Source organism: Pseudophryne corroboree, chromosome 2 (genome assembly GCF_028390025.1).
Source record: "Pseudophryne corroboree isolate aPseCor3 chromosome 2, aPseCor3.hap2, whole genome shotgun sequence".
NCBI lineage: Eukaryota > Metazoa > Chordata > Amphibia > Anura > Myobatrachidae > Pseudophryne > Pseudophryne corroboree.
Genome location: NC_086445.1, coordinates 683,485,154 through 683,507,304, shown reverse-complemented (window position 1 = coordinate 683,507,304; position 22,151 = coordinate 683,485,154). Strand labels below are relative to the sequence as shown.

Sequence of the window (22,151 nt, the reverse complement as noted above, 5' to 3'; positions counted from 1 at the left end):
ATTTATATGCTGCTTTATTCATACGCTGCTATATGAGTTATATGTTTTGCCTATTTGCACATTGGATAACCATATTACCTGTAGCACATTTGGATTGAAGAATTGGTTACAGCATATTTTTGCACATTAGATAACCCCATTATTGGTAGCATATTTGCACTGAAGAATTTTAGCATTTTAGCATATTTGCACATCTGTCGAATAAAATTACTGTACTTCACCATATGCGAACCTTCTCTTTATATTTTTTGGGACCCTGATGTTGGTGGAATTGGTAAAGAGTCCTGTGGAGAAGAGGAATCTGTGATTTGCTAGTTTCGCCCATCTCCTAAGGCTGATGAACTTATATAACCCCACACACTGATTGATAAAATCCCTATATTGGGGAACTGTTGAAACGTTGTTGTGGAAAAGCGGAGACTGTGACTTATTGATCCATTTATTTCTAAGCGCTGATGAACATATATGACCATAGAGACTGACCGATAAGTAAGAATATCCATCTTAACCCAGGGAGCGCACCACAGCAAAAACAAAAGAACATTTTAAAGCTATTCAAGGGACTGAGGTGACCGTCCTGTCTGTTAGGTTGCTGCACCATTGTATTGAAGCGCCATCTGTACATTTGTTTTCTATATCCTTGTGCTTCCAGCGTTTGCAGAGTATCTCTCAGTGGAACATTCCTTGTGCTTCCAGCGTTTGCAGAGTATCACTCAGTGGAACATTCCTTGTGCTTCCAGCGTTTGCAGAGTATCACTCAGTGGAACATTCCTTGTGCTTCCAGCGTTTGCAGAGTATCACTCAGTGGAACATTCCCTGTGCTACCAGCGTTACAGTGTATCACTCAGTGGAACATTCACTGTGCTACCAGCGTTACAGTGTATCACTCAGTGGAACATTCACTGTGCTACCAGCGTTACAGTGTATCACTCAGTGGAACATTCACTGTGCTACCTGTGTTACAGTGTATCACTCAGTGGAACATTCCCTGTGCTACCAGCGTTACAGTGTATCACTCAGTGGAACATTCACTGTGCTACCTGCGTTACAGTGTATCACTCAGTGGAACATTCACTGTGCTACCAGCGTTACAGTGTATCACTCAGTGGAACATTCACTGTGCTACCAGCGTTACAGTGTATCACTCAGTGGAACATTCACTGTGCTACCAGCGTTACAGTGTATCACTCAGTGGAACATTCACTGTGCTACCAGCGTTACAGTGTATCACTCAGTGGAACAATCACTGTGCTACCAGTATTACAGTGTATCACTCAGTGGAACATTCACTGTGCTACCTGCGTTACAGTGTATCACTCAGTGGAACATTCACTGTGCTACCTGCGTTACAGTGTATCACTCAGTGGAACATTCACTGTGCTACCAGCGTTACAGTGTATCACTCAGTGGAACATTCACTGTGCTACCAGCGTTACAGTGTATCACTCAGTGGAACATTCACTGTGCTACCAGCGTTACAGTGTATCACTCAGTGGAACAATCACTGTGCTACCTGCGTTACAGTGTATCACTCAGTGGAACAATCACTGTGCTACCAGCGTTACAGTGTATCACTCAGTGGAACATTCACTGTGCTACCAGCGTTACAGTGTATCACTCAGTGGAACAATCACTGTGCTACCTGCGTTACAGTGTATCACTCAGTGGAACAATCACTGTGCTACCAGTGTTACAGTGTATCACTCAGTGGAACAATCACTGTGCTACCAGCGTTACAGTGTATCACTCAGTGGGACATTCTCTGTGTTACAGTGTTTCTCTTAAGGGGACACCTCCTGTGTTTCCTGTATTACATGATATCTCCAAGTGGAACGCCTTCCCTATTTCCAGAGTTACACTGAATCTTAAATCCTCATTAATTTCTTCAACATCGCTCACAAGCTTCTCATTCTTCAAACATCGCTCACAAATTCTTCATTCTTCAGTGTGCTTCACCATCGTTCTCAAATCCTCATTCATTTCTTCAGCATCGCTCACAAGTTCTTCATTCCTCTGTGTGCTTCACCATCGTTCTCAAATCCTCATTCATCTCTTCAGCATCGCTCACAAGTTCTTCATTCTTCTGTGTGCTTCACCATCGTTCTCAAATCCTCATTCATCTCTTCAGCATCGCTCACAAGTTCTTCATTCTTCTGTGTGCTTCACCATCGTTCTCAAATCATCATTTAATTCTTCAGCATTATACGCCAGTTACTACGGTTAGGTCTGCATGAGGAAAACCTACATCCGGCCATCCCTGCTCCGCCCCAGCTGTGGTTCCTCCTTCCGATCATCGGAAGAACCCCAGAGTTCTCAACACTCCGAACCCAGGTCAGTGACAAAAAGAACATGAGTGAAATCTTCCGAAGTGGAGTGTTTCTAAAGACGCCACTATCTTTCCTAACAGTCGAATGCACAAGTGCCCCGAGACTGTCCGTGGTTTGAGCACTAACTGTACCAGATGATGAAAATTTTGTGCTTTCTATTCTAGCAGGTAAATTAGTTTAATCCACCGTATCCAGAATCATTCCTAGAAATGTAATTCTTTGACACGGGACAAGCCTGGATTTTTTAGAAGGTGACAAACCAACTGTGCTGAACTGGTACAGTGTATGTTAGTAAGGCATGTTCAGGAAGTATGTGTTGAAACGAAGCCTTGATGAGAAGGTCGTCTAACTATGGAACTATTATTCACTCCCAGGGATCTGAGATGAGCTATCATCACAGACATCACTTTTGTGAATACCCGAGGCGCTGATGAGAGGCCAAACGGTAGTGCCTGAAATTGATAGTGTATGTTGTACTGCAAACCTTAAGTATGTCTGATGCGGTGGCCAAACTGGAATGTGTAAGTACGAATGCCTGAGATCCAGCGAAATGATGAATTTCTGCAGTTGTAAACCTGCAATTACAGCAGGGATTCCATCTTGAATATGTAGTAAGTTACGTACAGATTGAGCCCCTTTAGGATCAATATCGTACTGACCGAGCCGTCCGCCTTTGGTACTACAAAAAGATTGGAATAACAACCTTGATTGGTTAACTGGAATCAAAACTGCTGAATCTACGAGAGACTGAATCGCGGTGTGCAGAACCGCCTTTCTGCCTCCTGACACAGGCAGGCCTGTCTCCAAAAACCGCATTGGTGGTAGACCATTGAACTCTATTTTGTAACCTTTGAACACTAATTTGCAGGTCCACCGATCTGTGGATGTCTGAAATCACACCAAGTGAAACATCTGAAGACGTGCTCCCCTAACTGAAGATCCCAGATGGGCTTTGAAGCCCGTCATGCCACTGACTTGTCAACGGCCTTTGTGTTCAGACGACGGTTAGTGGTTTATTGAAAACCACGACCTCCACCACGTCTACTCTGTATAGTTGTAACTGTAGCACGGCCTCAAAAGGACTGAGGTCTAAAATATTTGAACGCTGAGCAGCGTATTTCCTTTTAGTAACTGGTGTGGCAATGGCAGGAAAACAGACTTTCCCCTGTAGCCTGAGAAATCCATTTGTCCAATTTAGGACCAAATAACATATCGCCAGTGTAAAGAAGCGCTTCTATTCCTTGTTTTGACTCTGCCTGCGAAGAATGTAGACAAAGTGTCCGTCGGCCGCAATGAGTGAAGCTGAAAGCCAAAACTAACCTGGCTGACGTTCATAGAAACCATACCTACAGTAAATATTCAGCAAATTCACAAATGTGATTAGCAAGAAGTAGAAACTGGTTTAAGGAAATATCCAGTAGGCTCAACGTGAGCTGCGTTGCCCATGCAACTATAATGTTGTTAACCCAAACACCAACTAAAGCAGGTCTATGCAACCCCCATACTGCTGAATACACTGACTTTAGCATAGCTTCTAGCTTATCCTTTGATGGGTCATTAAGCGTAGTTGCAGCTGGGACTGAATGGTTAACTTCTTGGAAAGTTTTGACACAGAGTAATCCACTGTTGGTGGATTCTCCCATCTAGTTGTCATATACTCTAGCATAGAAATCCACTTATTAAGAGAATCTGAATAAAGAAAACACACACACACACACACAGGTGCTCGCTGTGTTTTAGCAAATACCTCGCTGTGTTTTAGCAAATACAACTTCATCATTTGAAAGAGGTTCCTTAGTCTCAGTAAACGTTAGAACCTGGCGTACTGACCTGATGAGATTATAAAAGGCCGGGCTATCAATAACTTCACTATCTGACTTCTGGCCTTGTTTCCCCTGATATATAAGGTCTGGCATTGAATCGTCAGAATGTAACCCAGCTGAAACTGGTAAATTGTGTGACGAATGATGACTACTCTTAGAAACTGAGCTAGACCTGGACTTTTGTACACCTTGCAAAGTCCCGGACCTATGATGAGCTCACTCTGGGGGTCATTCCAACCCGTTCGCATGCTACTGTTTGTCGCAGCGGTGCAAACGGGTCAGGTCTGCGCCTGCGCGGTGGCCGCAATGTACATGCATGTCGCTGCCCAACGACGGCCGTCACCAGGCAACGACCAGAAAATGAAGAAAGTGATTGCTGGCACGATTGCAAGAAGATTGACAGGAGGAAGGTTTGGGGTGGCAACTCACCATTTTCTGGGAGTGGTGAGTCCAAAGCAGGCGTGTCCAGTCGTTTGGAGGGCAGATGTCTGACGTCAATTCCGGGACCTGCATAACTGGATCGATCGCACAGGGTAAGTAACTCTTACCCTAGTCTACTTCTGCACAAAACTTTTTTTGCATAGCAGGGCTGCACAAGCGTTCGCAGCTTTGCTACGCAAAAATACACTCCCCCAAAGTTGGCGTCTAGTTGATCGAACGGGCAGGAAAAAGTTGCTACATGCGATCAACTTGGAATGACCCCATCTGGCAGCTCAGATGGTGTTAACCTAGAGTCAGATCTAGGCGCCTTATGATCTCTTCGTGCAGCGGCCAATTTTAACTCAGTCATCACACCTGCTATAATTGCCCAAGGATGATCAGGGTGGATGTCCGTATTTGGACACGTATTCACATTGTGCAAGTGGAAGTCCATTACATAACAGTGGCACAGACATTGCCGACAAGATGCTTATTTGATTTTGCATTACTAATCCTGCAGAGACAGGTATACAGTGAAAGACAAGTCTCCACGTTTAACTAAAGTGTGTATAAGCCAGAAGTGCACTGCACCTGGCACACACTAAAATCTGTTAAATACATGCTTCACAGAAATTCTAATAACGCCCCTGCCCCCTCCAGTGGCCGTGTGTTGTAGGACCGACACTAAATTCCTGGAAGAAGAACCAGATAGATGTGCTAAAATGGCGTCCAGCCATGTGCTTCTCATTTATTTTTATTTTTTTACATATACACATCCCTATGTATAATAGAAGCACTGGTGTCATCCAGGTCAAAGAAAAGTACCTTGGCATATATATATAGAAGAGGGGCAAGTCGCACTCACGTTTATATCCTCAATACAGCAGCTGGGGTGTCATCCATGGATTCCCTCCAGAGAATCCAATTAAAGAGAAAAGCAAATGGAGCACTCACCAGTCTTTGCATAGGTGTAGATATCAAATTTGAAATTTTATTTCTCCAGACAGCATAGATAGCACAGCATGACTGTTTGCTACAGTCCAATAACTTTGAAAAAAGCCCAAGCCCAAACGTTTTCGGCCATATCCAGACCGTCATCAGGGGACACAGGAAACATCAGAGAGCTGTCACTTCATATTTAGCACATCAGCAGCCTAACTGACCATGCCTCACCGGCTCCCTAAATACCCATTATTCAAAAAACGCGCCAAAATTGCGTCATTATGTGGGCGGAGTCAGCCCAGTATATTCGTAATTATACATATGAACAACCCAATATTAATATAAATAGATATTAATGCAGATCACCCATTTCATATTAGTATCAACAATCCACAACCAGAGTCTCAATATTATAAAAATACCTGAGCAAAGATCGTAATGGTTGCATAGCAACCACTACCCAGCCGCCCCATCTCTGTCAGCCGCCAATCGGGACCTAAACGGAAGTGACGTATCGGACTGGTCGCCTAGCAACCTTCCGAGCGTCACTCCACAGATGACATGATGCTGACAACCGCCGGAACGGAAATGACGTCTCGGACTGGTTGCCAAGCAACCTCCCGGGCGTCACACCACGGCCAATAGATGACATTCTAAATCACTGGTTGCCGGGTGACCCTCCGAGCGGCTCACCGCATATATTACCTATGGTTGCCACGCAACCAGGCATAGACAGGCGGAACTACAATCGCCTGCTGACAGGGAAAACCACTTTGTGTAAGGACATATTTAAAACAATATGGGACAGAAATTATATATATATATAAAAGGGAATCCAAATACTAATTTTATGGATTTTTTTGGATGATCAATAGGGTTGTTCAACTAAACAAAGATGTGGGCAATAAGGAGCCAATGAGGTGTGGGTAATACTCTATCATGACAAACACCAACATACAACATGAATACATAAACATGAGTACATATATGCATGCGTCTAAAACACATGCATATATGAACATCAATTAAAAGTGTATTTAATTAACACTTTTCAGTGCACTGGTCTAAAGGGCAAAAGCCCCTCTTCTTTATCTAAGGAAAATCCCAAGGTGATTATTCTCATTTAGTCCATTGGGAGCTAGAGTTCCCAATCTAAAAATCCATCTTGCCTCCAATTTTCTCAATATAAGGGCACGGTCTCCGCCCCTCTCGGGTTCCGGGACCCAATCAATTATGCGACACCTAAGTGCTGAGCCCTGATGTCCCGCTTTTAAGAAGTGCTGTGCCACCGGTTTATCAGATGAACCAGATATAATTGCCTGGTGGATCGAGCTCCTGTGGTTTGCCATTCGTTCTCTGAAGGTGCAGGTCGTCATCCCAACGTATGCCAGGCCACATGGGCATAAAAGCATATAGACTACATGGTTTAACCTGCAGTGAAGCTTATATCTGATGTTAATCACTTTTCCAGTGTGAGGGTGTGGAAAAGAAGTGCCTGGCAGCAGCGAGCGGCACGTCACACAACCAACGCATCTGAAGCAACCTGGCCTCTGAGAGTGCAGCCATGTACTGCTTTCCTTGGCATTAAGACGTCGGGCAGGTTGCATAAGGATCTGCTTCAGGTTTCTACCACGTCTATAAGCCATCATTGGTGGATTCTCCAGAGTACCCTTAAACTTCGGGTCAGATCTAATTAATGGCCAATGCTTTTTCAAGGTTTTGGAGATAACCGGAGACATATCATCATATTGTGTCACAAATATCATCCGGCTCTGTCCCTGGTTACGTTTCTGATGTACCTTACGTTTTGCCTTAATGAGACAGCTCTCCACTGTGGTCTTTGTATATCCCCTTTCGAGGAAACGTTCTTTCATCTCTCTGATTTGAACTTCTGCGGTATCAGGGTTAGTGTTGTTCCGTAAGACCCTCATAAATTGGGAAATAGGGAGGCTTGATTTAAGAGAGGGCGGGTGTTTACTGGTCGCATGCAGGAAGGTGTTTCTATCGGTTTCTTTCCTATACAATGTAGAACCCAGTTCCATTCCATTCCGGAATATAGTCACATCCAAAAAATTGATGGAGTCATACTCACAAACCCCAGTAAAACGAACCGTGGACTCTAAATTGTTAAGTTCATTCAACATAGAATGAAATTCCTCCCTGGTGCCACTCCACAGCAGAAATATGTCATCTATAAATCTCTTGTAATAGGCGATCTTATTGCCAAATTTAGGGTAGATGTTTTTAGACTCATAATCATGCATGAAAATACCAGCATACATCGGGGCCACATTAGACCCCATCGCGGTCCCCGAGCATTGGAGGTAATAATTACCCTGATAAGTGAAATGGTTATATATCAAAATTAACTCAAGTAGCTCCAAAATAAATTCACATGGAAGATGCATGTCACCATGTATGATCATCAATTTTCTAACTGCCTCAATCCCTTCTATATGGGGAATGATAGTATATAAAGATGAAACATCCATGGTTACAAATAGCATATTTTCACTAAGATCTCTAAACGCAAGAATGTTGTCCAAGAAGTCGCTCGTATCTCGAAGATAACTCGGGATGTGAGGGATAAGTTCTTGTAAAAAACTATCCACAAAAATAGCTAAGGGCTGCAAAAGGGAACCCCTGGCAGAGATGATAGGCCTGCCAGGGGGGTCCACCAATGACTTGTGGACCTTAGGCAGTGTATAAATCAATGGGCAGATCGGAAACTCCACCTTTAAGTACGAAGCGACCTGTTCAGTGAGCCAACCATTCTGAGTGGCCATATCAATGACCTGGTCTATTCGTCTTTTTATACCTGGCATAGGATTCATGCTACACTTGGTATAAGTTGTCACATCCGTCAGCTGGCGTTTAATTTCTTTGTCATAATCAACTGCATCCTGGATGACAATTGCCCCGCCCTTATCCGCAGGGCGGATCACAATGGTGTCATTGTCCCTCAAGGATTTAAGGGCCTGTCTCTGTTGGAAATTAAGGTTATCAAAAACCCTCTTAACCTTAGATTCCTTGCAATCATGTTCTGTCATCCTCAGGAAAGTACGTATGCTGGCGTTATTAGTCTGTGGATCAAAAAGGCTTGGTTTCAAAAATTGAGAACCTGTCTGTTCAAAACGACCAGTCTCATCTTTGTCCATGAAAAAATCGCGTAGCCTTAACTTCCTCCCAAACTTATAATGATCCACAGCGAAATTAAACTCATCATGCCTAGAGGAAGGCACAAAACTTAATCCCAGGGCCAAGAGAGAACCTTCAGCCTTAGACAAAACATGATTGGATAAATTGAATACACATCCCGATTCTATCTCCTCCTGTTTCTTCCGCCTGAATCCCCCCCTCCGCGGGTGTGGTCTACCTGGTTTCCAGGTGTGCCCGCCCGTCTCCTTCGTGGACCTAAAAAACCACTTGGTGGAAGTGGTGCATTAGGTTCAGAGTCAGATGCAGACTGTGATGTTGATGACTCTAATCCAAATTTATTTCTATATTTCTGTGGACGGTATGTCCTCTGTCTCCTACCTCCACTAGGATTACCAGAAAGCCATCTATACACATTATGTGTGGCATAGTCAGTCGTTACAGTCTGCAGTTTTTTTCTCTTAAAAGAGACCAACTCCTCCCTGTATGTATTTAATTGTGTCTGAATTTTTTCACACCAGTTGTCATATATATATATATACATACACACTGCTCAAAAAAATAAAGGGAACACTTAAACAACACATCCTAGATCTGAATGATTGAAATATTCTTATTAAATACTTTGGCCCTCATTCCGAGTTGTTAGCTCGCTAGCTGCTTTTAGCAGCATTGCACACGCTAGGCCGCCGCCCTCTGGGAGTGTATCTTAGCTTAGCAGAATTGCGAACGAAAGATTAGCAAATAATTCTTTGCAGTTTTTGAGTAGCTCCAGACCTACTCACAGATTGCGATCAGCTCAGTCCGTTTAGTTCCTGGTTTGACGTCACAAACACGCCCTGCGTTTGACCAGCCACTCCTCCGTTTCTTCAGACACTCCCGCATTTTTCCCTGACACGCCTGCGTTTTTTAGCACACTCCCGGAAAACGCTCAGTTACCACCCAGAAACGCCCCTTTCCTGTCAATCACACACCGATCAGCAGTGCGAACGAAAAGCGCCGCTGAAGCCACAGCAAAACTGCTAAGTTTTTAGTAAAATAACTAAGCGCATGCGCGCTGCGTACCATGCGCATTTATCAGCAAATCGCAGCATAGCGAAAAATCGGCAACGAGCGAACAACTCAGAATGACCCCCTTTCTTCTTTACATAGTTGAATGTTCTGACAACAAAATCACACAAAAATTATCAATGGAAATCAAATTTATTAACCCATGGAGGTCTGGATTTGGAGTCACACTCAAAATTAAAGTGGAAAAAGTGGAAAAACACACTACAGGCAGATCCAACTTTGATGTAATGTCCTTAAAACAAGTCAAAATGAGGCTCAGTAGTGTGTGTGGCCTCCACGTGCCTGTATGACCTCCCTACAATGCCTGGGCATGCTCCTGATGAGGTGGCGGATGGTCTCCTAAGGGATCTCCTCCCAGACCTGGACTAAAGCATCCGCCAACTCCTGGACAGTCTGTGGTGCAACGTGGCGTTGGTGGATGGAGCGAGACATGATGTCCCAGATGTGCTCAATTGGATTCAAGTCTGGGGAATGGGCGGGCCAGTCCATAGCATCAATGCCTTCGTCTTGCAGGAACTTCTGACACACTCCAGCCACATGAGGTCTAGCATTGTCTTGCATTAGGAGGAACCCAGGGCCACCCGCACCAGCATATGGTCTCACAAGGGGTCTAAGGATCTCATCTCGGTACCTAATGGCAGTCAGGCTACCTCTGGCGAGCACATGGGGGGCTGTGCGGCCCCCCAAAGAAATGCCACCCCACACCATTACTGACCCACTGCCAAACCGGTCATGCTGGAGGATGTTGCAGGCAGCAGAACGTTCTCCTTGGCGTCTCCAGACTCTGTCACATCTGTCACATATGCTCAGTGAGAACCTGCTTTCATCTGTGAAGAGCACAGGGCGCCAGTGGCGAATTTGCCAATCTTGGTGTTCTCTGGCAAATGCCAAACGTCCTGCACGGTGTTGGGCTGTAAGCACAACCCACACTTGTGGACGTCGGGCCCTCATACCACCCTCATGGAGTCTGTTTCTGATCGTTTGAGTAGACACATGTACATTTGTGGCTTGCTGGAGGTCATTTTGCAGGTCTCTGGCAGTGCTCCTCCTGTTCCTCCTTGCACAAAGGCGGAGGTAGCGGTCCTGCTGCTGGGTTGTTGCTCTCCTACGGCCTCCTCCACGTCTCCTGATGTACTGGCCTGTCTCCTGGTAGCGCCTCCATGCTCTGGACACTATGCTGACAGACACAGCAAACCTTCTTGCCACAGCTCGCATTGATGTGCCATCCTGGATGAGCTGCACTACCTGAGCCACTTGTGTGGGTGTAGACTCCGTCTCATGCTATCACTAGAGTGAAAGCACCGCCAGCTTTCAAAAGTGACCAAAACATCAGCCAGAAAGCATAGGAGCTGAGAAGTGGTCTGTGGTCACCACCTGCAGAACAACTCCTTTATTGGGGGTGTCTTGCTAATTGCCTATAATTTCCACCTGTTGTCTATTCCATTTGCACAACAGCATGTGAAATTGATTGTCAATCAGTGTTGCTTCCTAAGTGGACAGTTTGATTTCACAGAAGTGTGATTTACTTGGAGTTACATTGTGTTGTTTATGTGTTCCCTTTATTTTTTTTGAGCAGTGTATATATATATATATATATATATATATGTATTATATAATACAAGTACTTTTCCAGAAATACAATTGTGGTTTATCCATTCCCACATATAAACATTAGAGCCCGTATACTAGGGATCATACCTCTTCGCCACATGTCTCCCCTCCTCAGTGGTGCAGGAAGTGGAGCTGACAGGCCGCGGCAGCAGAGAGAGCTGTCCGCGGCCGAGGACAGTGAGACGGATATAGCAGGGAGAGGCGAGCCGCTGCAGCAGTGGAGCTGTCTGCGGCCACTTCCCCCTCAGCTACCGTGATGCTGCGGGCCTTTGAGGGAGTGACGACGGCCAGCGGCAGCATGAGCTGTACGCGGCCGGAGCATGAAGGCGAGACGCGCAGACGTGATTCTGTCCATAGCTTGTTAGGCGGGCGCCCAGCGGGAGAAGCAGTGGTGGGAGCGGCAGGCGCCCAGCGGCGGCAGTATGGCTGACCGCGGCTGGGCAGGGATGCGGGCACAATAATCACTCCTAGTGGTGCATCCACATGGCGGGGTGGCAGCATGAGCTGGCCGCCCCGCACCCAGTACATTTGCACAATATAAAACTGAGTGGCGGCAGTGTGAGCTGCCTGCCCGCTCCTTACCTGCATGCCTGGAAAGTAAATGGAGGCTCTGACGGGGCTTCTGCATTCAAGCGCTGTCCAGCTCCTGCAGCCTTAGGCTGAATCAGCTGAAGCTGATATAGGTCTATGGCGGGACTCCTTGTCTGAGTGCCAACAAGCCTCTTCTGCAACAGCAGCGCACACAGACCCGGACCCAAGCTTCTTAATAAGCTGGGAAGGACTGTGGTGAAAAATTAAAAAGTAAAAATTAAAAATAAAATATCTGGAGCTTCAGTCCAAGATGTGCTATCCCATGAAGTACATAAAAAACACTAAGGCGTCTTGGGAGTATGGAGAGCCAGGAGGGTTACACATTTAAATATTTAAATGTGCTTATCCCTGCTATTGCACCGTCCATATCCCAAGAGTACTCCAGTGACCCCTAGTGGCTGAAAAAGAAAAAAGTATCAACTAGTATGAAAGCAAAAAAGATGGCTTTTAGGAAATACAAACAGACTCAAAGTAATAACAACAAAGAGGTGTATCTTGATAGACAGAAGGATACTAAGAAAGTGATCAGACGTGCAAAGGAGCCGAGTAGAAAATGGCCCAGTCAGTAGATAAAGGGGGCAAAACTTTTTAAGAGTATATAAGTGAAAGGAGAAAATCAAATGGAGGAATAATAAGACTTAAGACAGAGAGTGAGAATTTGGTGGAGGGAGACAAGGCAATAGCAGATCACCTAAATAATTATTTTTGCTCATTATTTACTACAGAAGGAGAAGGGAAGGGGCCACAGGTAAGTTGCAAGGACATTCATAAAAATAAGGTAGATGAAAGTACATTTTCAGAGGAGAAGGTCCTAATAGAACTTTCAAAACTAAAAGTGAATAAATCAATGGGGCCAGATGGGATACACCCAAGGATACTAAAAGAGCTAAAAGATGTGCTGGTGACACCTTTAACAAAATTATTTAACCAGTCATTAAATACAGGTGCCATTCCAGAGGACTGGAAAAGGGCTAATGTAGTTCCACTTCACAAAAGTGGAAGCAAGGAAGAAGCAAGTAACTACAGACCAGTAAGCCTCCCATCAGTAGTAGGGAAATTAATGGAAAAACTATTAAAATAAAGAGTTGTGTAATATCTTAAATCAAACAACTTACAGGATCCAAAACAGCATGGATTTACTGGTGGGAGATCATGCAAAACAAATCTTATTGACTTTTTTGACTCTGTGACGAAAATAATAGATCAAGGGGGAGTGGTAGATGTAGCATATCTAGACTTTAGTAAGGCATTTGACACTGTCCCACATCACAGACTGCGAAATAAACTTAAAGGCATAGAGGTGGATTATAAAACAGTTAAATGGTTAAGAACCTGGTTGCAGGATAGGAAACAGACAGTTGTAGTAAATGGAGTGCAATCTATGGATGGAAATGTTACCAGTGGAGTACCCCAGGGATCTGTACTTGGACCAGTTCTCCTTAATATCTTTGTTGGTGACATTGCAAATGGTATTGAAGGGAAAGGATGCATTTTTGCAGATGATACAAAGATATGCAACAGGGTAGACACACCAGGAGGGGTAAAACAAATGATTGATGACCTAGGTAGGCTTGAGAAATTGTCAAGAACATGGCAACTACAGTTTAATGCTAAAAAAATGCAAAATCATGCACTTGGGTCTCAAAAACCCAAAAGCTAAATATAGTATCAAGGGTACTATAATGGAAACTACTGAGGAGGAAAGGAATTTAGGAGTCACTATTTCAAGTGAATTACAGGCAGGAAAGCAATGCAACAAAGCAATGAGAAAGGCAAGTCAGATTCTTGGTTGCATAGGGAGAGGAATCAGTAGCAGGAAAAAGGAAGTAATAATGCCACTGTATAGGTCATTGGTACGGCCCCCATCTGGAATACTGTGTCCTTTTCTGGAGACCATATCTCCAGAAGGATATAAATACATTAGAGAGTGTACAAAGAAGGGCAACTAAAATGGTGCGTGGCCTACATCACAAAACTTACCCGGAAAGGCTAAAAGATCTTAACATGTATAGTTTGGAGGAGAGAAGGGAAAGGGGGGACATGATAGAAACTTTCAAATATACCAAGGGTCTTAACAAAGTTCTGGAGGGAAACATTCTTCAAAGGAAGAGAAGTATTAGAAACTCGAGGACATACACTGAAACTGGAGGGAGGCAGGTTCAGGGGAAATTTAAGGAAAAATTACTTCACAGAAAGGGTAGTGGATAAGTGGAATAGCCCACCATCAGAGGTGGTTGTGGCTAAGACTGTAGAGCAATTAAAACATGCTTGGGATAGGCATATGAATATCCTTACAAAGAATTAAGGTTCAAAAAGGGTTGAGATTACCTAAAGGATAAAAAAAAAGGGGCAGACTAGATGGGCCAAGTGGTTCTTATCTGCTGTGAAATTCTATGTTACTATGTTAATGTTTCATTCTTATAACTGCTTCCAAATACAAGAATAAATTTGTGACATAATTTCACAAATGAATAAAACAAGTATCTGAAGACTTGTCCAGAGTATGGAAGCTGCTCTAAATTTTGTATCATCCTGTAACTTTAGGTGCGTGCCAGTACACTTTTACGGAATAACGGTACCTTTTGTCATTAAAGATAAGCACTAGTGAAAGATAAATGTTATGGGTGTAACTTACAGTATACCCCTTTTCCACCAAAAACCCGGGTCCACTGCACCTTAGACCGGATTATTTCCAGGTTGGCCCCATTCACACTGAACCCGTCTCTGCCCTGCATATCGCTCACAGACACTCCCTTGAGGCGGACCTCTGCATACACAGCTTTTAAGCATAGCCTGGGTTGGATAACCCAGGTTGTACCGTTTACGCTACACCCTTACCTGGGTCGGATTCTCGGGTCACTAGAGCAGACTTTTTTTTCAAGGACCCTTTTATATAAAACAGCAACCCGGGTTATTGCGGCAGTGGAAAAAGGGTATTGCAGTCACCAGGGCACCATAATAATCCTTTGCAGTAAAAGAAATAAACATTACTAGGCTTCCACAGAACCCAGTGCATGTGCAACAGGTGCTATTTGCGCACTTAGTTTCACTGTGGTAACAATTATTGTAATATTTATTACAGTGGATCTAAAAGCTCTTATGGTGCTTTGCTGCACAGATCAGATAGGGGTCAATAAAGTAGACGTGGCGTAGACTCCTTTTCATGTCTGAAAGGTTGAACACTGGGAGCAAAAGACAGTCTGCAAATTACTAGCTACAATACAAGTGTTGGAATACACATGTTGGAATATACTTGTATAGTGGCAATTAGTTTTCAGATTGTCCCTTGCTCCTATTGTGCCACCTTGCAGACAGGGAGAAAAAGCAGAGAGAAGCCACAAGCCAACCAGCGCAATAAATATTATCCAGGGCTGTCAAATGCATTCTAAGTACTAAATGGGGCACTGTAATAAATTGGGCACTATGTGGCATTTTTCTGTAATTTGGGGGGTACCATGTGGCATTTTGTGTGATAAATGTGATAAATGAGGGCTACTATAATTTTTGTGCTGCACCGGCACATAGCGGGGGAGGGGGAAGCAGCAGAGGTGGTCCGTAGTCAGTCAGAGTGGAGGACGGGGCAGAGACCTGGCATATGCTGGATCCGATATACTAGTACACGTATGATAGCACACATACATCTCTAAATGCATGTACAGTACATTACCTCATCCTGCCACTGTGTCCTGAGAGAGCTGCTTGATATATTTGCACAACCTCATCTTGAAATATAGTTAGAACTTTCTTGGCCAGGTTTGCTAAATTGATTCTATGGATATATAGAAATGGGAATGAGTTGGAAACAGGAAATACAAATATAAATATTCTGGATTATATTAAAAGGATAACTCACTTATCCAATTTATGGATTTGCTCTTCGTTGTGTGAAAGCTCTGAAAACAATAAAAAAATATGATATATGATGTTGTAATATATACTACACAACTGAATAACATGACGATACTAAAGGCTTACACATACAGCCATTTTTCAAGGGATTAAGTTTCAAGTCATGGATTAATACAGCATTAATGGCATTTGAAATAGGGATCATTTATTCCAATGAGCACCATGCCCACAGTATACTGAGTAAGAATAAGCATGCTGCATTCATAGTCTGCCTAGCATTCTCTCTGAATGCTTGTATGTACTGATGATCCCTATTTTATCACCAGTTATGCCGTATTGACAAAGCAGAATGTGCTATTGACATGGGTGAAGCTATTGTATGTGCAGGGGGTGCCGTTGCTATGGGGTTCAGGGGTCAGTGGACCTTAATACGAGTTCTTGTTCCCCTGAATCCAGGTCAAATGTTGTCTACAAAATTACCCAAATTGGCCAATAAGCAATTGGGATAAGCCTGAAAAGGGGAACTCCTCAGCGCTCATATACTGTAGGTGGTTGTCTCTGTCCCCAGGCCTTCCTTACTGCCTTTACACTCAGGTTCAGCATTTCTTGCCTACATGTACTGTATAAGCTGCCAGTATTCACCCTGCATGCAAAAAAAAAAAAGTAAATGTATTTACACCACTTGAATTGCAGCATGGTTTGTCCAGTTGCAAACATACTTGCTTTACTCCCAACTCAGAATCAGGCCCTCACTGTAAACTGCAATCTGCTCAGCCCTGATATGGGGCTGTTGCATAAGACTCAAAAAGCTGCCAACAGGGATGAAGCGTCAGCAGTGGTCAATAGGATATAATTTCTTATAAGACTTTTATGCCTAATTAGGGTAATATTCCATTTTAAGAAAGGGTAAGTTTAGCAGTTGTATGTTATTATGTATTGGGCATAGTAATTTGGTTTAATATGAATTATGGACACCATAATGCTGCATATTCTGAAATGGGGGTTCTGTAATAAGGCATAATATAAACTGGGTGTTACGTTCCTGATGCTCAGAACTAGAGAGATGTTGCGTAGTGAGTCCAGAGCACCAGGACGTGATGCTGAAATAAGGGGTGGTACGGGAATAGCCCCTAGCACCCTACCTCCATTGTTTTACCCGTGTGGTCAGTTCACGCCTGAGTGACTATGGTTTCTTGGGCCCACGGCAGCCGCGTTTGAAGGGCGGATTAGGTCTGCCCAACTCCGATGCCCCCAGGTCTTAGAGTGAGACAAGGCGTGAACCAAGACAGGACAATAACAAGGGGACCTCTAACTAAAGCAAACAGAAAGCTAGGGGCTACTAACTACCCTAAAACAAAATATATGTGCGGCACGCCGCCAAGGGAAAAGAACAACAAAAAAGATACCACTGTCCACACCCCCACACGGCACCGCCGTGTACCGGGGAGGACAGTGAAAAGCGGAAACCTCCGCAAAAACCACCAATACAAAATTAACACGAGGACTAAGCGGCCTAGGCCGCAACACGCGGCAGAAGCCGCTACTCACGAAACCGGGAGAGAACCCCAACAAGCGAGAACCCCCAGATGACTGCAACAGGTTCACTTGGACAGGAAGGATTCCCAGGACCGGCTTCAGAACTCCGGGACTCAGGAGAACAGGGAGCAGGATCGACCAGATACAGCTGACCAGGAACAGACGTTGCAAGGCAGGAACAGCATACAGGAAGCTATCACCGGCGAGGCTGCAGTGTGCTGGCTCCCATAAAAAGACCCTGCTGGCCAATGACAGGAGGGCCAGCAAGACCAGCCCCCAGACCCTAATTACTAGTTGCCGTGCAGGTGCCCTGCTGCACGAGCAACTAATCAATCTTATCTGGCAACGGGGAACGCGGTCCGCCAATGGCGTCCCCGTTGCTATGGACCCAGCGGCTGAGGACGCCCGGCGTCCTAGCGTTGCCAGGGACCCGGCGGATACAGTACGCATGGCGTCCTGGCGTTGCTAGGCGCCGGGTGGGCAGGTAGCGAGGTGCGGCGGCTGTGAGCGTCGCTCGGAAGCAGACCGAGCGGGTACCCCCCCCTTGAGGAGAGGTTAAAGAACCCCTAAAGCTGGGTTTCTGAGGAAATTCCTGAAAGAATAATCTCTTAAGTTTAGGGGCATGTAAATTGTTATGCAGGACCCAAGACCTTTCTTCCGGGCCATAGCCTTTCCAGTGAACCAAAAAATAAAGCCGGCCCGAGAAACTTTGTAATCTAAAACCTTCTCCACCAAGAACTCTTGTTGCCCCTGAACATCCACCGGAGGTCTACCCTGGGAAGTCTTCAGAGGGAATCTCCTGGAAGAAAAATACTGCTTCAGAAGGGAACTGTGAAAAGTATTGCCAATTTTGAGTGATTTAGGCAAGCGTAGCCGAAAAGCAACTGGGTTGACCTTCTTAACGATAAGGAACGGTCCAATAATTTTGGGTCCCAATCTAGCCGAGGGTTGTCAGAGCTTGATGTTGCGGGTTGACAAACACACCTTATCTCCCACCTTAAAAGTGCATGGGCGTCGGAACCTATCAGAATTTTTTTTTTCTCGGAAGGCAGCCTTCTTAAGGGCAAGGTGCACCTTTTTCCAAATCATTCTGAGACGGGAAGTTAAGGTCAACGAGGAGACTGGAAAATGAGGGTAAAAAGAATTGGCTCTAGGATGAAAGCCCAAGACCGAAAAGAATGGGGACTCCTTGGTGGAAGAATGACAAGAGTTATTATAGGCAAACTCGGTCAAAGGAAGAAATTCAGACCAATCATTCTGAAGTTTGGCCGAATATAGCCGTAAATACTGTTTTAACGACTGATTAACACGTTCAGTTTGTCCGTTAGACTGTGGATGGTACCCAGATGTTAAAGAGAGTTTCATATTTAATGAGGCACAAAAACGATTCCAGAAACGGGCGATGAATTGCGGTCCCCGATCAGAGACAATATTCCTGGGTAAACCATGGAGCCTGAACACATGGCGGAGAAACAAAACTGCCAACCCTTGAGCAGAGGGTAATCGGGGGAGAGCAATGAAGTGGGCCATCTTACTAAAACGGTCTACTACCACCCAAATTACTCTAAATCCAGCTGAAAGAGGAAGGTCCACCACGAAATCCATGGATATATGTGACCATAGCCTGAGAGGAACGGCTAGAGGCATGAGTTTCCCGACCGGCAACGATCGAGATACCTTGTACTGAGCACAAACCTGACAGGAACGGACAAATTCCCTTACATCTTTAGAAAGATTAGGCCACCACACTGAGCGAGAGATTAACTCCAAGGTCTTAGTGATACCCGGATGACCAGAGACCTTATTATCATGAAACTCAGCTAGAACAGTGCCTCTCAGAAATTCAGGGACGAAGAGACGATCTGCAGGAGTGACTTTGGGAGCCTGCTGCTGAAGCTGGACTAGCTGTGTAAATAAATCCTGTGTGAGGCCAGCCCGGATGACAGACGATGGGACTATGGGGGTAGTAGCCGGGTGGTTATTGTGAACCGGAAAAAAACAACGTGACAGGGCATCGGCTTTTGTATTCTTGGAACCGGGCCTGAAGGTGATAATAAACTTGAAACGAGTAAAAAACAGCGCCCAACGTGCCTGACGAGCATTAAGCCGTTTAGCTGACTCAATATACTGCAGGTTCTTGTGGTCAGTAAACACCGTAATGGTATGCCTTGCTCCTTCCAGCCAGTGCCTCTACTCCTCGAAAGCCCATTTAACTGCCAACAATTCTCGATTACCAACATCATAGTTGGATTCTGCGGAGGAGAATTTTCTGGACATGAAGGCACATGGGTGTAATTCCTGAGACTCCGGGTCTTCCTGAGAAAGGATAGCCCCCACGCCAACCTCTGAGGCATCTACCTCGACAATAAAGGGGAGATCCGGGTTAGGGTGTTTGAGTACTGGAGCTGAGGCAAAGGCCTGCTTTAAGGCCAGGAAGGCAGACTTGGCTTCAGGCGACCAATTGGAAGGGTCCGCTCCTTTTTTAGTCAATGCCACAATAGGAGCAACCAAATCTGAGAAGGTATGAATAAAACGCCTATAGTAATTTGCAAACCCTAAAAAGCGCTGAATTGCTTTTAAGTTTGTGGGTTGTGCCCAATTTAGGATGGCCTGGAGTTTTTTTGGTTCCATGAAAAACCCCTTAGGAGAAATAATATACCCCATGAAGGACACTTCTGTGATGTGGAAATCACATTTCTCCAGTTTGGCGTACAAATTATTTTCCCGTAACTTCTGAAGGACCAGTCGCACATGGGTAATATGTTGTTCAAAAGACTCAGAGTAAATCAAAATGTCGTCTAAATAAACGACTACGAACTTTCCTAGAAAGTCGCGAAGGACGTCGTTAATGAGATCTTGAAATACAGCAGGAGCATTAGACACCCCAAACGGCATCACCAGGTATTCATAATGTCCCGACTGTGTGCTGAAAGCCGTCTTCCACTCATCCCCAGATTTTATTCGGATGAGGTTGTAAGCCCCTCTAAGATCGATCTTGGAAAAGATAACGGTAGTCCGGAGCTGATCAAATAGTACTGAAATCAGTGGCAAGGGGTAGGTGTTTTTAACAGAAATTTTATTCAGAGCCCGATAATCAATACATGGTCTGAGCGACCCATCTTTTTTCTCAACAAAAAGAACCCTGCACTGAATGGAGATTTCGAGGGCCTAATGAAGCCTTTTTTTAGGCTCTCCTGTACATAATCATTCATTGACGTAGTTTCTGGCCCAGACAGGGCATATAGTCTCCCTTTAGGCAAAGAGGCACCGGGAACTAAGTCAATAGCGCAGTCATAGGACCGATGAGGAGGCAGAATATCCGCATTACCCTTGGAGAAAACATCGGCAAAGTCCTGATATTCCAAAGGAATAAGTTCTGGGGTGACTGCCGCAACCCAGACTGGACGGGAAATACATTCCTTAACACAAAAGGGACCCCATCGGGAAATCTCCCCAGACCGCCAATCTATGGTGGGATTATGAAAGGCAAGCCAGGGGTGACCCAAAACTACGGGGACAGCCGGACAATGGGTAAGGTAAAATTCGATTTTCTCCGAATGTAGGGCCCCCACTGCCAGTTGTACTGGAGGTGTGCGTGAGTGATTACCCCATTAGAAAGCGGACCACCATCCAAGCCGTGCATGGTGATACGTTTATCCAAAGGTATCTGTGGAACGCCCAAAGCCTGAGCCCAACCAAGATCCATGAAATTTCCTGCAGCTCCACTGTCGACGAAGGCCGACACCAACGAACTGAGACTACCAAAGGAAATTTTTACAGGAACTAATAAGGAATCAGTAGAGGAGATCAATTGCAGACCCAAGTGAACCCCCTCACAATTCACTTGGTCAAAGCGTTTCCCTGCTTATTCGGGCAATTACTCGCGATATGTCCCTTGCCACCACAATACAAGCAAAGACCAGAATTTAACCTTCTGGTTCATACCTCTGGGGACAGCCGGGAGAGACCCATTTGCATGGGCTCCTCGATGTCCTCAGGGAAAGTATACACACACGAACTAGGCCTGAAACTAGCTCCTCTTTCAGCCCTCCGCTCCCGGAGACGACGATCAATTTTAATAGCAAGCTCCATGAGTTTGTCTAAAGTCTCTGGAGCGGGGTACTGAAGGAGACTGTCTTTAATAACTTCAGACAAACCGAGGCAAAACTGACTGCGCAGGGCCGGGTCATTCCAGCCACAGTCGTTCGACCAACGGCGAAACTCGGTACAATACGCCTCTGCTGGATTTTTCCCTTGCTTAAGTGCACGCAGGTGGCTCTCAGCCGACGCTTCTCTATCAGGGTCATCGTACAAAAGGCCTAGAGACTTAAAAAAGGCATCTACAGAAAGCAAGGCAACATCATTGGCTTTTAGCTCAAAAGCCCGGGTTTGCGGATCGCCTTGTAGTAAAGACATCACAATCCCGACCCGTTGAGACTCAGTACCAGAGGATCGGGGCCTTAAACGAAAATAAAGCTTACAAGCTTCCTTGAAATTAAAAAAATCCTTTCGGTTACCTGAAAAACGGTCAGAAAGGTGCATCTTTGGTTCTGGAATCATACTCGGGGAGGCTCGCAAAAGATCTTCCTGCGATCTCACCCGAAGAGTAAGATCCTGAACCATCTGAGTTAGTTCCTGAATCTGGTTGGCCAAAAGCTGGCTGCGATTCGGTCCTAATACTGCCGGATTCATGAGGCCGAATTTCAAGGCCCACTAAAAACAAATAACTTTTTATATATATATATATATATATTTTTTTTTTGGTCCGGTGATAATGTTACGTTCCTGATGCTCAGAACTAGAGAGATGTTGCATAGTGAGTCCA

General features: G+C 44.9%; 1 protein-coding gene across 1 annotated transcript in view; it reads right to left on the bottom strand.

Annotated features, from left to right (window-relative positions):
- Nucleotides 1-22,151, bottom strand: part of IKBKE (inhibitor of nuclear factor kappa B kinase subunit epsilon) — a 162,480-nt gene that overhangs the window by 24,943 nt on the left and 115,386 nt on the right. The window contains exons 16-17 of the mRNA XM_063955165.1: nt 15,795-15,834; nt 15,609-15,710 (exon numbers count right to left, since the gene is read on the bottom strand). Coding sequence (XP_063811235.1) covers nt 15,609-15,710; nt 15,795-15,834 — 142 coding nt within the window. The remainder of the gene's footprint in view (nt 1-15,608; nt 15,711-15,794; nt 15,835-22,151) is intronic.